Source organism: Galeopterus variegatus, unplaced genomic scaffold (genome assembly GCF_000696425.1).
Source record: "Galeopterus variegatus unplaced genomic scaffold, G_variegatus-3.0.2 Scaffold199, whole genome shotgun sequence".
Lineage (NCBI taxonomy): Eukaryota > Metazoa > Chordata > Mammalia > Dermoptera > Cynocephalidae > Galeopterus > Galeopterus variegatus.
Window position 1 is genome coordinate 507,792 of NW_007726310.1, and position 15,122 is coordinate 522,913.

Genomic DNA, 15,122 nt, shown 5'->3' on the forward strand with positions numbered 1-15,122 from the left:
TCCTGGCAGTAACTTCAGTTTGCCCATCTCTAGCTCTGTTATAGCTTCCTTTACATGCATGAAGAAGCTAAATTGCTTAGGCTGTGTGTCGTTTATCATCTGAGAGACCACTCACTGCCTCAGTCTTCTCATCTTTAAAATGGGTATGAGAAAGTGTCTATCTCACATGGGCTTAATGAGTTCACTCATAAAAAGCATTTAGAACAGTGTCTGGCACATGGTAAGCCCTCAATTAGCATTAGTGGCTATTATTATTATTCTGTGTGAAAGCAGCATCATGCATCCTGGTTGGTTGGTTTGTTTTCAGTACTCTACTTGGGCACAGGGGAGCCAGATAGACCTGGGGTCAAATTCTCCCTATGCAACTTGCTAGTTGTGGGTCCTTGGGAAAGTCGTTTATCCACCAGGAGCTGTACTTCCTTATCCTTCTAAGTTCAGGGTGTTGTAGGGCTGTTCAGAAAAAATGAGATCATGTGCTGAAGCCCTAAGCACAGCCTCTGGCTGGGAGTCGGTGCTGTGTACGTGTCAGTGTCTTTCTCTTTCTCCTCTTTCATCCTCACCCAATTTCTTCTTGGCCTTAACCACAGCTTTGGTCTTTCTGAGCATTCCTGTTCCCTTTCCTTGGTAAAGAGGGGCTTGAGCCAAGTTGAGAAGTGGGCAAGATTTGTCGCTGCTTCCTCGCTTGTCCTCCCTTTTTACACACTTTTCCTTTTTCTGCTCTCTCCCCGCTCCCCACAGCATCACCACCTGCCTTTTCACATTTCCTCCTTCTAATGGCCCTGGAGCCCCTCCGCTGCCCACTCTCCGCTGCCGATGCTGTCACAGACTCACCTGGTAGCTGAAAGTCCCTCCAGGAATCTTACATCTTGAAAAATAAGCTAGGACCGAGGAGGTAAGAAGCCCTAACCCACAGAGAATGAGTCACTGACAGTGGAAATTCAGGCAATCTTTGTGTAAGACATCTTCCCTGGAAGCCTCAAATTATAACACAGAGGCAAAACAGCGACTCAGCCCTTTGAGTGTCCGGAAAACAGTAGAAATGATTTCCTATGAGCATGGCGTGTGAAAGAACATGGGCTTTGGGAGTCAGGCCAACTTTGGATGGGTGTTGAGCTCAAGCCATAGGAACTATGACCACAGGAACTTGGACAAATAAATGGTTTACCCTCCCTGAGCTGCAGAAATTATGTATAATAATAATTAGGTCATGGGGTGATTATGCTTATTAAACTAACTAATCGAGTGAAGTGCCCAGCATAGTAGCTGACATAGAACAGCCACTCGATAACTGCCTGCCTTCCCTCCTTCTTTCATTTCATAGTTCCTGTTCTCCAGGCTGAAACTTATGGAGAACTGACAAATTGGGTTGTTTGGGTTTTGTTGTTGTTGTTGAGTTTCAGGAATTCTTCATACATTCTGGATATCAGCCGTTTCTTAGATACATGATTTGCAAGTGTTTTCATCCATTCTGCAGCCTGCCTTTTCACTCTGTTGATTGTGTCCTTTAGTGCCCAGAGTTTGACATTTTGATGTAGTCCAACTCATCTATTTTTTTGTTGTTGTTGTTACCTGTGCTTTTGGCGTCATATCCAAGAAATCACTGACAAATCCAATGTGATGAAGCTCTTCTCCTGTGTTTTCTTCTAAGAGTTTTGTGGTTTTAGCTCTTTGCACTTGGATCTTTGATCCTTTTTGAATTAATTCTTTATAATATTGAACCTTCCTGCCCAAGAGCATATGCATTTTCCTCTCCTTTTGCCTTCTTTTATGTCCCTCAACAGTTTTCTTCATAAAAATTGTGCATATTTTAAGTTTTTTTATTTTATTTTTTTTGTTTCTATTATAAGTGAGGTCTTTTTTCCTGACATAACTTTAGTTTTTTATTTGTATAATTGAATAATATTAATTTCTATATTAATTTCTACCCAGCCACCTCACCTAATTCTATTCTTTGTGATAGCCATGTTTTTAGTTGATTATCTTATGTGAAAAATTACAAATTATACCAATTCTTCAATTGGCAAAGCTATAACTCATGAGGCTCAATGAATGCCATATGACATATAAAGTCTCAGAAAGTACCTCACCCACACACCTGTCTTGAAATTACTCAAAATACTCCAGCTGAGCAAGGAATGAATCAAAATAAAGGACTTCTAGATGGCAGGATACAAAACAAACAGAACAGTGAGCAATTAAATAAATCAGACTTAAAGCCACTGTCCAAAAAATCTGCTGTTATCATAGTTACTACATTTAATGTGAATGTCAGAAATATTACAAAACAAACAGAACAGTGAGCAATTAAATAAATCAGACTTAAAGCCACTGTCCAAAAAAACTGCTGTTATCATAGTTACTACATTTAATGTGAATGTCAGAAATACGATGGCACTTCAAAAAGTTTGTGGAAAACTTGAATTGAAAGATAATACAAATCCTTCCATGACCTTTTTGAAGTCCCCTCATAATTATTTAAAGAACTTCGATGTAATGTAAAATTATTTAATACAAATCTGGATCTGTATTTTAAAGGAAAGCATAATTTTATAACATTCAGAGAAGGGCTAAAACCACAGATCTAGAAATATTGGTACAAATTATATAAGAATTCCTGATCCTTGCTAATGCACTTTTAAATCTTGGTTAAAATGAATGATACTGTCAGAAAACCTAAATTCACAAAGTTAACAGTGAAGAAGTTGAACAGCTAAATAGACCAGTAAAAAATAAATAAAAAATAAAAAATTCAATAAAAAATTTGAAAAGTGATTCCAAAAACAACCTCGAGGATAGGAGCTGAAGTCACTTTCTGCTGGACAGCAGATGTGACCCCATCTAAGCAAGAGGATGCCGTGGCTATCCTGGGGTCCTAGGCTCAGGTTCTAGTTATAGATTTGCCACTGTCTAATCTGGGTCAGTCCCTTCACCACTCAGAGCCTCCACTGTCCTTTCTGTAGGATGGGAGGGTTGAACTAGATGGTCTTGGAGGTGCCTTCCTCATCTTAGAGTCGGGGGTGGGGGTCGTGTGTGCATGCGTGCACGCCTGAGCACACTCATGTGTACACGTGAGTGTAAAATAGAACACATTACTTTGCAAGCCTAACTGTGCATCAGAATCATCCAGGGAGTGTTTTAGCTCTTGGCCCAATCCCAGAAGCATCTGGACTTGGCAGCAGAAGTGTGTATATTAAGAAAACACCCCAAGAGATAATAAATAGCATTAGTGAATGCTTATTACGTGCCAGGCATTATTCTAAACATTTTCCTTCTATTAAGTCATTGTGCTCAGCTTTGAGCTCTCGCAGACCCCAAGCACACACCTGGTATGCCCTGTCCATTTAGGTGACACCAACACGGTGATCGGCAAAAATGCAAACTGAGCACCAGCATCTTCTGGTAACATTTTTTCATGAGGTGGTTATCAAGATGTTAATATATTAACTGTTAACTTTCTCTGGATATCCATTAACATGAAAACATAGTTTAAACATCCTCAGAGAGAGCCCTTATATCCAAGAGCCTCAGAGATTCTCAACCCCATCTCAGGATCAGCATGTTAAGGGATCTTTAGGCAGCCAGCCCTGCATTGATCCACTGTAACTATATAAGAAATAACTTTAATGAAGTTCACGAAAGGCAGTGAGGCCTGGAAAGATACACAAAGGGCATGTAAAGCTATGCAAGTATGTGAAGGGTCTTACAACCGCGTATTTCCTTCACTCAGCTTCCCCTAGGTAAGTGAGTACCTTATGTAAAGTTGGTGCAGGTATCAAAACTAGGAAGGGACCACGGGTACAATCCTGTTAACTCAATTACAGGCCTCGTTTGAATTTTAGCATTTTTCCTCCTAATGTTCCCTTTCTGCTCTGAGATCCAGTCCAGGACCCCACATAGTATTTAGTGCTGCGTTTCCATTGTCTCCTTTAATCTGTGACAGTTCCTCTTTCTTTAGCTTTCATGACCTTGACACTTCAGTGAATACTGGTTATTTACCTTACAGAATGTCTCTCAGTTGGGTTTCGAATGACGTGTTCTTATGATTACAGATTTCTCATGACTGTGCTTATGAGTTTTTGGCAAGAACCCCACAGAAGTGATGTCGTGTCCCTCCCTTCTCAGCGCATTATATCAGGGGACACATGATGCTTATGTATTTTATTGCTGGGAATGTTAACCTTGACCATGTGGTTCAGGTGGTGTCTGCTGGATTTCTCCACTGTGAAATAATTATTCTCCCCTTTGTAAGTAGTGAATATCTTGGGGGAAATACGCTGAGATTATGTAAATACCATGTTTTCTCCTCAGATTTTCACCGACAGCTTTTAGGACCCATTGGTGGATTTTGCTGCAACAGTTATTACTGTGGTGTTGGCCTAATGGTGATCTTGCATTCCTCTCACCCCTCCCACATTTATTTATTTATTTATTTATTTATTTATTTATTTATTTCCTTTTTGTCTTTTTTCGTGACCGGTAACAGGATCGCAACCCTCAGTGTCGCGCCTGCACCGCGCTCAACCAGTGAGCGGACCGGTCTCTATATGGGATCCAAACCCTCGGCGGGAGCGCTGCCACACTCCCAAGCGCCGCACTCCACCAAGTGCGCCACCGGGCCGGCCCCCCTCCCACATTTATTTATTTATTTCCTTTTTGTCTTTTTTCGTGACCGGTAACAGGATCGCAACCCTCAGTGTCGCGCCTGCACCGCGCTCAACCAGTGAGCGGACCGGTCTCTATATGGGATCCAAACCCTCGGCGGGAGCGCTGCCACACTCCCAAGCGCCGCACTCCACCAAGTGCGCCACCGGGCCAGCCGCCCTCCCACATTTATTAATTGGAATTCTTTTGTAAAGAAGATCTGTCCCTTCTCCATTTATTTTAATTCAATTATCTATCATCTGTATAGACTCATGGATATTTATTTTATCCTATGAATTATTATCCAATGCTTTTTCTGTTTATTTTGTTGTTTAAATTGTACCCATTTGCAGCCATGGGAAACTCCTTCAGGTTACCTCATGTCCTTTTTTTATTTTTTGACTGGTAAGGGAATCACAGCCTTCGGCACGATGTCATCTGCACCACACTCAGCCAGCAAGCACACCGGCCATCCCTATATAGGATTCGAACCTGCGGCCTTGGCACTACCAGTGCCGCACTCTCCCTAGTGAGCCACGGGGCCAGCCCCTCCTATGTCCTTTTAACATTCCCCAGCCTTTTTCAAGTATTGACTTATTTTTTGGCACTACTAGATGCTCCAGGTTCATCTTGTATAATGCCCCAATCCTAGAGTCAGCCGATCCTCTAAGGTATTTAGAAACCAAGACCTGGACACTAGGAGTGCTTGTGGCTCCTGGGACTTCACTGCCACTAGGCTCTCTCTGCAGACAGAGCTAGCAAATACGTGTGTGTAGATTAGTTCAAGCACACACACGTCTTTCTAAAATTTTTCCATACATATCCATCTGTATATATATATTAAAAACCGAGTTCCTATGAGTCCAGTTCAACACCACGAGGCTTATTCAAACTTTCCCTTCTTCCTTAATGGTAACTTCTTTCTCCAAATGTGAGAAACGGGCTCTCAGCTCTCATTATCCATGATGTGGTTACTTATTTGCTCAGTCCTAGTACCCACCAGAGAACTTTCAGTATTTTTAACCCACATCCCTATGAGAAACAGATTTAACAACTAGAATACAGTACTTGTATGTAGTTCTCTCTGTCTTTAGCCTTATAGCATCCAGTCAAAATGCTGTTTTCCAAGATTGCTTTGGTTAGGCCTTCTCTTCCCCATCCCCTTCAATGTGGTCATGTTGATCATTTATGCCATAGTTAGGTTAACCTGTTATTGTTTGCATCCCATTTTTGGTCCCCCACCCCAATATCCTGGTTCATTTGAATTATTTATTTAACTGGAGCATGTAAAACGTTGCAGTGGTTCTGAGAGTCGAACCTGCACACACAGGGATCCTGGCTGAAGCCGTGCTCCCCGCCTCGCTCCCCACCCCCACTTTATGCTCTGTCCACCCCTTGCCCACCCCCACCTCCCATAGCTTAGTTTCTGGCGTATCCTTCCTGTATGGAAAGTGAGAAATTTTTTACTTAGATCACTGAAGCCGTGCTCCCCGCCTCGCTCCCCACCCCCACTTTATGCTCTGTCCACCCCTTGCCCGCCCCCACCTCCCATAGCTTAGTTTCTGGCGTATCCTTCCTGTATGGAAAGTGAGAAATTTTTTACTTAGATCACAGTGGAGATTCTGCCTTAAGCAGTCACCAGGAGGAGAGTGGGCAGAGAAGGGAGAGTCCAGCGAGCCTCAGAGGATAGGAAGGGGAGAGGGAAGAGGGGCCCAGGACAGAAGCAGGTGGGGCCAGCCCAGCACTGTGGGCTTTGGTGCCGCTCTTATTCCCACTTATGGGACGAGGGCTTCAAAGCATGGGCCTGGAATATTCCTGAACTCCAGGAACAGGGTGTGGAGTGCCAGCCAGAGCCTGAAGGCCCATGTCTCTCTCCCTATGAGACGTCAGCCCTCCAGTTCTGCCCTTCAGCACTGTTTGAGAAGCCCCCCAAGAAGAAAAGCCCTCCTGCCTGCCCCCTGGGGGGCTGCCTCAGGAAGCTGGACCCAGGCAGACCCCACCCCTCTGACAAGCCATGCGCCTAGAGGAAGGCGGCTGCTCCTGCATCTTGGGGTCCTGTCAACATGAGAAGAAGAGGCAAAGGCAGGGCCACCTCGCCTCCAGGCCTCTCTGTCCTGTTCAGGGTCCCCAGTAAGGACTATGAGTCTTCTTTGCTGGCTCAGAAGAGGAACTTGGAGATGGGGGCAGACCCTGCTGTTGAATGTTTCAACACTACCCCGCTGCGGGTAGGGGCGAATGGGGGCCATTCCCGGCAGCAGCTGGGATTTCACAACAGGAGCTCCTGTTAACAAGCTGGGGAGGGGGTGGGGAGTGGGCGCTGGGGAAGCCAGGCCTAGCTTGCCAAGCTTTTGAAAATAGGCATCATCCTGGGGAGATGGGGTGCCACGGCCTTCCCCCCCTCACTTCTGCCCCAAAGCCTCTGACTGACTCACAGGTGGAAATGAGCATGACAAAGGGTTAACTCCAGGGCAGCTCAGCTGGGGGGGTCCCGCCCCCAGGTGCCCAGGGCCCAGGGCCTCAGGCAAGTTCTGCTTCAAAGAAGAGCATGGGGCACGCTATCGATGGCCTCAGGGTGCCAGGGAGGATGGCACACCAGCAGCCCTGCCCAGTGCCCTGAGGATAGCCTGTCTCTATGGAGAAGTCCTTGATTGTCTCCATTGAATGGGGGACACTGAAGCCAGGAGATGGGAAAGTCACGTGGGGTGAGGAGAAGGGAGGGAGAAGCCATGGGCCAGCAGGCACAGGAGGGGATGCTGGGGAGCATCCCTGAGCCCTCTGTGATGGCTTCTCCAGCAGCCCCAGGACACAGTGTTCTGACCCCAGGACAGGGATGTGCAGAAGCGGCGTTGGCAGAGAACATTCATACGCATCTTGCGTCTGCATCCGTTACAATGTGGGACACGTAGGGCAGGGTGACTCATTCCTGCCTCGTGGCATGACCAGCTGGTCCATTGCAACAGAGGCTGGGCAGGGAGTGTCTTAAAACCCAGCTCACACCATTCAGCCTGTGCTAGAGACACATGGGCCCCGTGAGCCACTGCAGCCATTGCCCAAGAGAATGCTGTTTGGTGTCCCGTCTCTGGTACACACTCCCGTGAGCCCTGGTCCTTTCTCTGGAGGAGGCAGAGCTATGCTGGGCAGCTGGTATAGACAGATATGGGGCGGCTCAAGATCCCCAGCGACTGCGAGTCTAGACCTCTTAAAGCAAAATCATGTTCATTAAATCTTCACTTGTTGGGGTAGAAACATGAATTGGTTTTGTTTTTTTCCCAGTAAGTGCCCCTGGCTGTGCTGAGGGGCGACGTGCTATAGTGGTTACAGACCCAGGCTCCCTGGCTGCCCATCCTGAAGTCCTTACCTCCTGGCTTTGCCACCTCCTAGCTGTGTGACCTCAGACAAGTTGTGCCACAAATTTCCCAATTCTTCATCCTGCACCCCCATTTTCCCCGCAAAGGCGATTCAGTCTTCAGCCTCTCACTGCCACTTTCCCCTCCCTCTGCTGATGGCTCTCTCGGGAAGTATCGATGAGACAGCTGAAGGCCAGCTTTTGTTCCTGGTGTCCATCCCTCCCACTCCAATGGAGGCCCTGCACGCTGCCTCTTCTCTCAGCCCTGCTGTCGCTCACAGGTAGCACGGGAGCAGCTGGGTGAGTTTGCTGGCTGAGCAGAGAGTGAACTGACGAATGAAATGGCAGCCCTCCCCTGATGGGCATCCCAGTGTGCATAAGGGATTCCCTTAAAGAGCCCCTCTACTCTTGGCTTGAGGTGGGAAAGGAGAGCCTTCCGGAATGGTTAACCACCTTTGTCTCTTCCCAATCTTATAATGACAGGGGTGGGTGGGTAGCTGTGCCAGTTCTGGACTGACAGCTCCCAGCAAGCCCACCAGGGTGGTTGCAGGTCCCCAGCCCTGGCAGCACACTGTGGCTCTGAGAACTTTAGACCATAGGCACTTAGCACCCTTTGCCTTTAGAGTTGGGCCTCAGCCACAACTTGGGAATATAGAAAAAGTCCTACTTGATACCCCTGTCTATAAACAGTTTGTACTGGTGTTAATTCTCCCCACCTCTGTCCCAACCCTGGCTGACTTGAACAAGCCCCTTCTCTCTGGGTCTCAGTTTCCCCTTCTATAAAATGAAAGACTTGTTGGGGAGACCTGTGAGCCCCCTCCAAGAGCCTCCCCTGGGGCTGACAGGGAAGAACCCCCCCTGTGAGGACAAAGGGTGGGTTGGTGACACATGGGCCAGCCATGCATGCCCCAAATGCATCCATTGGAAGGTGTCTGGTGGTCCAGCTTCTCCAGCAGGTGCTACTAGCCCTGAGTCTGCATAGCATCAGGCTCCAGAGGGTCTTGTATTTGGGATGTGGCTGAAGGCAGGAGGGTGAGGCCTCATGGCAGGTGTTAATCCCCATGGACATTCATCCATGCCAGGGACTGGCACAACCCAAGGTGAGGGAGGGGACTGCAAACCAGAAATCTGCCCAGGCTGGCTCAGGGTAGGTGGGTTCACTACCTGGGCTACCTGTGGAGGAGGTAGCAAAGAAGGACACAAAAGCAATTGTAAAAGTTAAACAGAAGGGCTGAGGATGTCTTCAACCATGTAGGTGCCGCTAATGGAAACACCCAAGGTCCATGGTCCTGACTCCCCGGTGCAAGTTTTTGGACTCGGTTCTCCACCTCTACAGCCAGAAGGTGTAGGATATGGGAGGTTGGTCTGTGTCCTAGGCCAGCCCAGCACTCTGGTCTCATGGTCCAGGGTCAAGGTCCTTGATCAGCTAATTCCTGCACCGAGACGTTGGCACATGGTATCCCCTCTTTTTGGATCGCTCCTCCCCTTCATTTTGCTCCTGGCTTCCTCATCCAGCTTAAATGTCCCTTCTTCAGAGAGGCCTCCCTCACCCCTCAACGACCTAGCATTGGCTCCCTAGGGGTCCCCAGAACCTTCCTCCCTTCATAGTATGTTTCACCCTCTGGATTTCTTTGTGTTTTGTTTAATTGTTCAGTGTCTATGGCTCCCACCAAGGAGAATGCCCGCTGTCCCCCTTGCTGCAGCCCTCATGCCTAGCACACAGTAGGTGGTCAGTAAGTCTGTGACAGAATGCATGCATGCGTGCTGCTTCTAGTGTGCCCCCTACATCCCCATCCCGCTTCATACCGCATGGCCCAGCAGGGACATCACTGAATGATGCTGGACATCTCACATAGGGCTTGTTATTCCCTTGATGCATGTTTCCTCCCAGGCTGGGGAAATAGGAGGACTTGCCTGCCTGTGGCCTCCGTGAGTGAATGCTCTAGTCACACAGCTGGACCCGGGTCGGGATTTCATATCTCTTTGCATGTCATTTGTATGGCTCAGCTCTGAGCTCTGTGCTTCCTCTTCTGGTTTCCTGATCTGTCCCCAGATCCACAGAGTTGGACCACTGCTTTCTTGGCTCCCGTTCTGTGACCTGGCTTGACTGGCCAGTGACAGGGTCTGCCTGGCAGGGATGTATACAATGAAATTCCTGGGGGCAAGAGGGACTGGCAAAGACTGGAGCATAATAGCTCTCGTGTACAGAAGCTTACTCAGTGCAGTCACTATGGCATTTCATCTGCCCAACAGCCACATGAGATTAGCACCATCATCATCCCCATTTTACAGATAAGTAAACCAAGAATCAGAAAAGTTAGAGAAGTTGCTCAAAGTCATATGGCTGGCAAATGTCCAGATTTGAGCCCAAGTCCGTTGAATGCTAGGGCCAGGCTTAATCACTGTGCCAAACTGCCTGTCATGGCTTCCCGAGGGACTCAGGGAGCCTCACACATAACTAAGAAGCTGGGCAGGCCCTGCTGGAGGCTCTCAGTTCCCCATCAGGTGAAAAAAACCCTCTTAAATCCTCTTCTCAGTGACCTTCCAGCTGAGCTAAGCACCCCCTGGTCCCCTTTGTAGGGCGAGGATGCAGGGAGGGGTGAGGGGGGGCAAGGTCTTTGGATAAGTGGTAACATCGCCAAGGTGCAGAGAAAGGAAAGAAAATGACATAGAAAAGGCCAGAGAAGAAAAGAATAAGCAGCCCCTGGTCCCCTTTGTAGGGCGAGGAGGCAGGGAGGGGTGAGGGGGGGCAAGGTCTTTGGATAAGTGGGAACATCGCCAAGGTGCAGAGAAAGGAAAGAAAATGACATAGAAAAGGCCAGAGAAGAAAAGAAACAGGTGCCTCTGACCTGGGCACCCAAACTGAGGGTGTGGCAGGGTGAGGGTTGGGGGATGTATGGGGACAGCCCCTCCCCAGCACCTCAGTATTGGAGCACCCAGTCCATGGGGAGATCCTGCAGCCTTCCTGTCAGGAATAGAGGCCTTGCCCCATCCTTGGGGGGTTGGAGAATGCAGGCCTGGAAATTCAGAAAACGTCCCCTGTGTGATTCTGGTTTCCCCCTCACGGCCCTCCTGCCCAGCCACTGGGGTCTGGGCACTCCCCGGGCACTCCAGGGCACTCCCCAGGCTCTTGGCAACATTCCCCACTACCCGGTGGGGCAGGCAGGCCCCTGTCTGCCTCTCAGTTCCCATTCCTGACCCCTCGCTTCCTATGCCCTGTGCTGTTCCACCATAGGAGTGCCTTGTCTTGTCGCTCAGATGCGGCCCAGAAGACGTTCCTGCCCTGGCGGCAGCTGTACCCACCTGCTGCACCCACCGCACCCTCACGGCAGCAGGGCTGGTGGCACTGGGCTGTGAGTGCCTGCTGTCTTGGCTACTGCCCTGCTGCACCAGGTGTTCCCCAAGACTGATGCTCTCCAGGAAAGGTGCTCACAGGCTAACCTGTGTCTGTCCCCATGCAGGCAATGACTCAGGATGCAGCCAGGAGCCACGACATGTACAGAGGACCGCATCCAGCATGCCCTGGAGCGCTGCCTGCACGGACTCAGCCTCAGCCGCCACTCCACGTCCTGGTCAGGTAGGTCCGAGGGAGCCGGGGAGGCATTCAAGGTCCCAAGGGAGCCCAGGGGCTGTGGTGGACACTGGAACAGGCATGGAAGGTGGCAGATTCTGGCTCCAATCCTGCCTGTGTGACATGAGCAAGTCGCTGGACCTTACCTGGGCAGGTGCCGAGCACAGCACCTGATGTAGAATTAGTCCTCACTATGTGGCATTCTCCTTTCTACCCTGGTATTGTCTTCATCCTGCTCTGGGCTGTATTTTGCTTCCTTAGCATGTGCTAGAAGCATAGGTCCTTGGAGAAGGTATTGACCCTGCTTAGAAATACCATACTTGCTGATTCCAAAAGAGCAGCTGGGAATTCACGGGCAGTTGGCCCCAGAATTCTCCCGTTTACCTGTTTCTAGTTCCCTCCAAGCCCCATCCTCCTCTTCCTTCCAGAACAAGGGAGAGTCTCAGCAGAGCTTCAGGTGGCAGGAAGCCTCTGTGTTCTGTGCTTCCAGGACTAAAAGGCGGGATGTCTGCGTGCTGAGGCAGTTGAGTCTCTGAAGGCTAGTGCTTGCTGTAATAACTCCTTATGCTTGAAAAGATTTTTCATAGGCCATATCTCACTGGCCTCCCTGACTACTCCTAGCACCATCCTGGCACATAGTAGGTGGTCAATACATAGTAATTTTTCTTCCTAGGTTTTGGGTAGGAGGCAAGAAAAAGAGTTAGGAATGGGGGACATCACTAAAAGAAGTCTGTTCGGACCGTCCAGGACTTTGGAATGAGCCTGTACACATGAGGGGACCTGGAGACTGAGCTCCATGGAGTTCACAGTCAATCCACTTCCACCCCTATGCTCTCCATCCCCCCCACACACAGCTCCCCCATGACCATCCCCTTAATTTTTAGGGGTTCACCCTTGCTGACTGCAGGGAACAGAGACAGACAAAATAAGAAAGTCTGGAGAAGTTACAGAGTGTTCATTGTAGCTTTTATACAAATCAACTTAGCTTCCCTTTCCTGGACTCCAGTGCTTAGGCAGTCCTGGGGACCCCCATGGCTGTCACAGACTCAGTCTTATGTCCTGGAGTGGAGCTCACTGTGGCTGCTCTCTTTATTCTTCTAGCAATTTCTGCCTCTGTTCTAACTTCCCTGCATCTCCTAGGTACCCGCAGCCACTGTAGGAAACCAGGGCAGGGGAGTTGCAGGAGGACTGGTGTGCTCTCCGGAGGCACAGGAGCTGAGTTAAGGCAAGGTTATTGGCCTCTGAAGAGGATCCCAGCCCAAATTTCCAATCTCTATGTCTCCTGAGTCTCTTGTATATGCAGGAATAGGGAACTCAACATGATGTCTTGATGGGGTGTGATAGGGTTGAGTGTTGGTCCATCATTTTTTCCTAGACTCTCTTACTTTAGAAAGGAATGTTCCAGTGCAATCCCAAAAGGAGTGTTCCAATGTAGATCCCCCCTTCTCTACAACCCCTGCCTGAGGGTGGCCAGAAAAGACCTGAACTGACCAGTCACCTCTCTCTCTTTCCCTTTCCAGCCGGGCTGTGTCTGAACTGCTGGAGCCTGCAGGAACTGGTCAGCAGGGACCCGGGCCACTTCCTTATCCTCCTTGAGCAGATCCTGAAGAAAACCCGAGAGGTGAGGGCCAGTAAGGAATTGAAGGGCAGAGCTGGGCTTGGTCATGTACAGTCGAGAAATAGGTCCCAGAGAGTGTCAGTCCCGAGGTGCCTGGACCACCAGAGGGGCTTGGCAGAGTCCTTGGGAACCTGTGAATTTTGCATTTCAGCAGTGCTTGTGCATTGCAGTTTTCTAGGAAGGGGTGTGTTCCTTTTAGTAAGAACAGGTAATATGTTAGCTGAGGCTGCTTCTTAGGGCAGATGTTGCTTAAGTCAAGGTATTGACTAGAAAGGAGAGAGGAAGCTTTACCAAATTTCTTTCCTCAAAAAGATCCATAAAAACCAGGACATGAAAAAGAAAACTGAGTGGAAAGATAAACTGAGGCCTTTTCTGACAGTTCAATTGAATGGACTTTTATGATGAAGAGGAATGTGTTTAATGCGGAGCTGGGCTGGAGTTCCAGAAAAGCTGTGAGTCCTAAAAAAGGATTTCGGCTCTTTTATAAAGAATTCTCTTTTAAGTTGTGTTTTATTTATTTATTTATTTATTTACGTACTTACTTACTTACTTATTTTAAATACATGACTGAGTTGGAAAACATGTCACTTTCTCTCTTAGTTAGCTGTTCCTGTAAGAAGAGTCTCGATTTACCAAGATACCCAAAGTTACAATTCTGGCACCACCATTTACCTGGTGCTATCATAGCCTGATCACAAACAAGCAAACCAACTCAGAGGAGCTAGACCACCTCTCGAGTGCATAACTTATAAACCCAAATATAAAGGACCAGCTACTGTGTATTAATAGCTGACGGTTTTGTAGAAGAGTCAGAGCAGCAGGTGTAGTAGACAAAATTCTAAATCTGAGCCTGCTGCAGTTATCCAGCGCAGAGAGGTGGTGGGGCTTTCTCTGTGTCTCCAATGCCCACAAGTTCCAGAATGGACCAAGAGACCATTAGCATTTTAACCAATGAATTGTAAATTGTGTGCGCACATGTATGTATGTTGTGTGGTAGGCTCAATCAAAGAGACAATTCACAAAAGAACAAGTAGAACTTGAAGATAAATGTGGAAAAAAGGTATAATAAATAAATGCAATATGTTATAATAAAATAAAGGTTATAATAAAATAAATGCAAGCTAAAACTATAAAGAGACAGACTTTGCCTAGCAAATTAGCAAAAAAAATTGTAATAATCAGTGCAGGAGGAAGATACTGAAACTAGTATTTTCATACATACAGATATTACAAATAGCATAACTTTTCAGAAAGTGATTTGGTGCTGTGTCTCAAAGATCATAAATATGTTTGTAATTTTTGTTCCACTGATTCCACTTCTTGAACTCTGCCTTAGATAAATAATCCAAATTATAGGAAAGGAGTGTGCACAATGGTGTTCATTGCAAAAGTATGTAAAATACCAAGAAAATAATCTTGAATGTCCCCAGTGAAACTAATTATGGAGATCTACCAGAAGGAATATTATGCAGTTAAAAAAAGATGAGTATTATCCAAGGATATATACAAAATTTAATATATAATAAAGTTGCATCACTAGGATGTATTAAATGGTTCAGGGGAAATTGACTAGACATTTGGAAAAATGCAGAGTGAAAAGTCTAGCTCAGGACACAGCAGATTAAATTTTAGATGGATTAAAGACTTACATTTAAGAAAATGAAGCTTCAAAGTTGCATCACTAGGATGTATTAAATGGTTCAGGGGAAATTGACTAGACATTTGGAAAAATACAGAGTGAAAAGTCTAGCTCAGGACACAGCAGATTAAATTTTAGATGGATTAAAGACTTACATTTAAGAAAATGAAGCTTCAAAGAAAAGAAGAAAATATATATGAATATTTACATGACCTTTTCATGCAAAAGCAAAAATCCATAAAGGAAAAATTAACATTTGCAATTTCTGTACATCAAAAATATCTATAAAATTAGGAGATAACCAACA

The 15,122-nt window shown here is 47.2% G+C and overlaps 1 protein-coding gene across 1 annotated transcript in view; it reads left to right on the forward strand.

Annotated features, from left to right (window-relative positions):
- Positions 1 to 15,122, forward strand: part of PIK3R5 (phosphoinositide-3-kinase, regulatory subunit 5) — a 77,790-nt gene that overhangs the window by 38,328 nt on the left and 24,340 nt on the right. Inside the window, exons 2-3 of the mRNA XM_008565442.1 lie at positions 11,449 to 11,564; positions 13,079 to 13,179. Of these exons, the coding sequence (XP_008563664.1) occupies positions 11,462 to 11,564; positions 13,079 to 13,179 (204 nt within the window). The 5' untranslated portion in view covers positions 11,449 to 11,461. The remainder of the gene's footprint in view (positions 1 to 11,448; positions 11,565 to 13,078; positions 13,180 to 15,122) is intronic.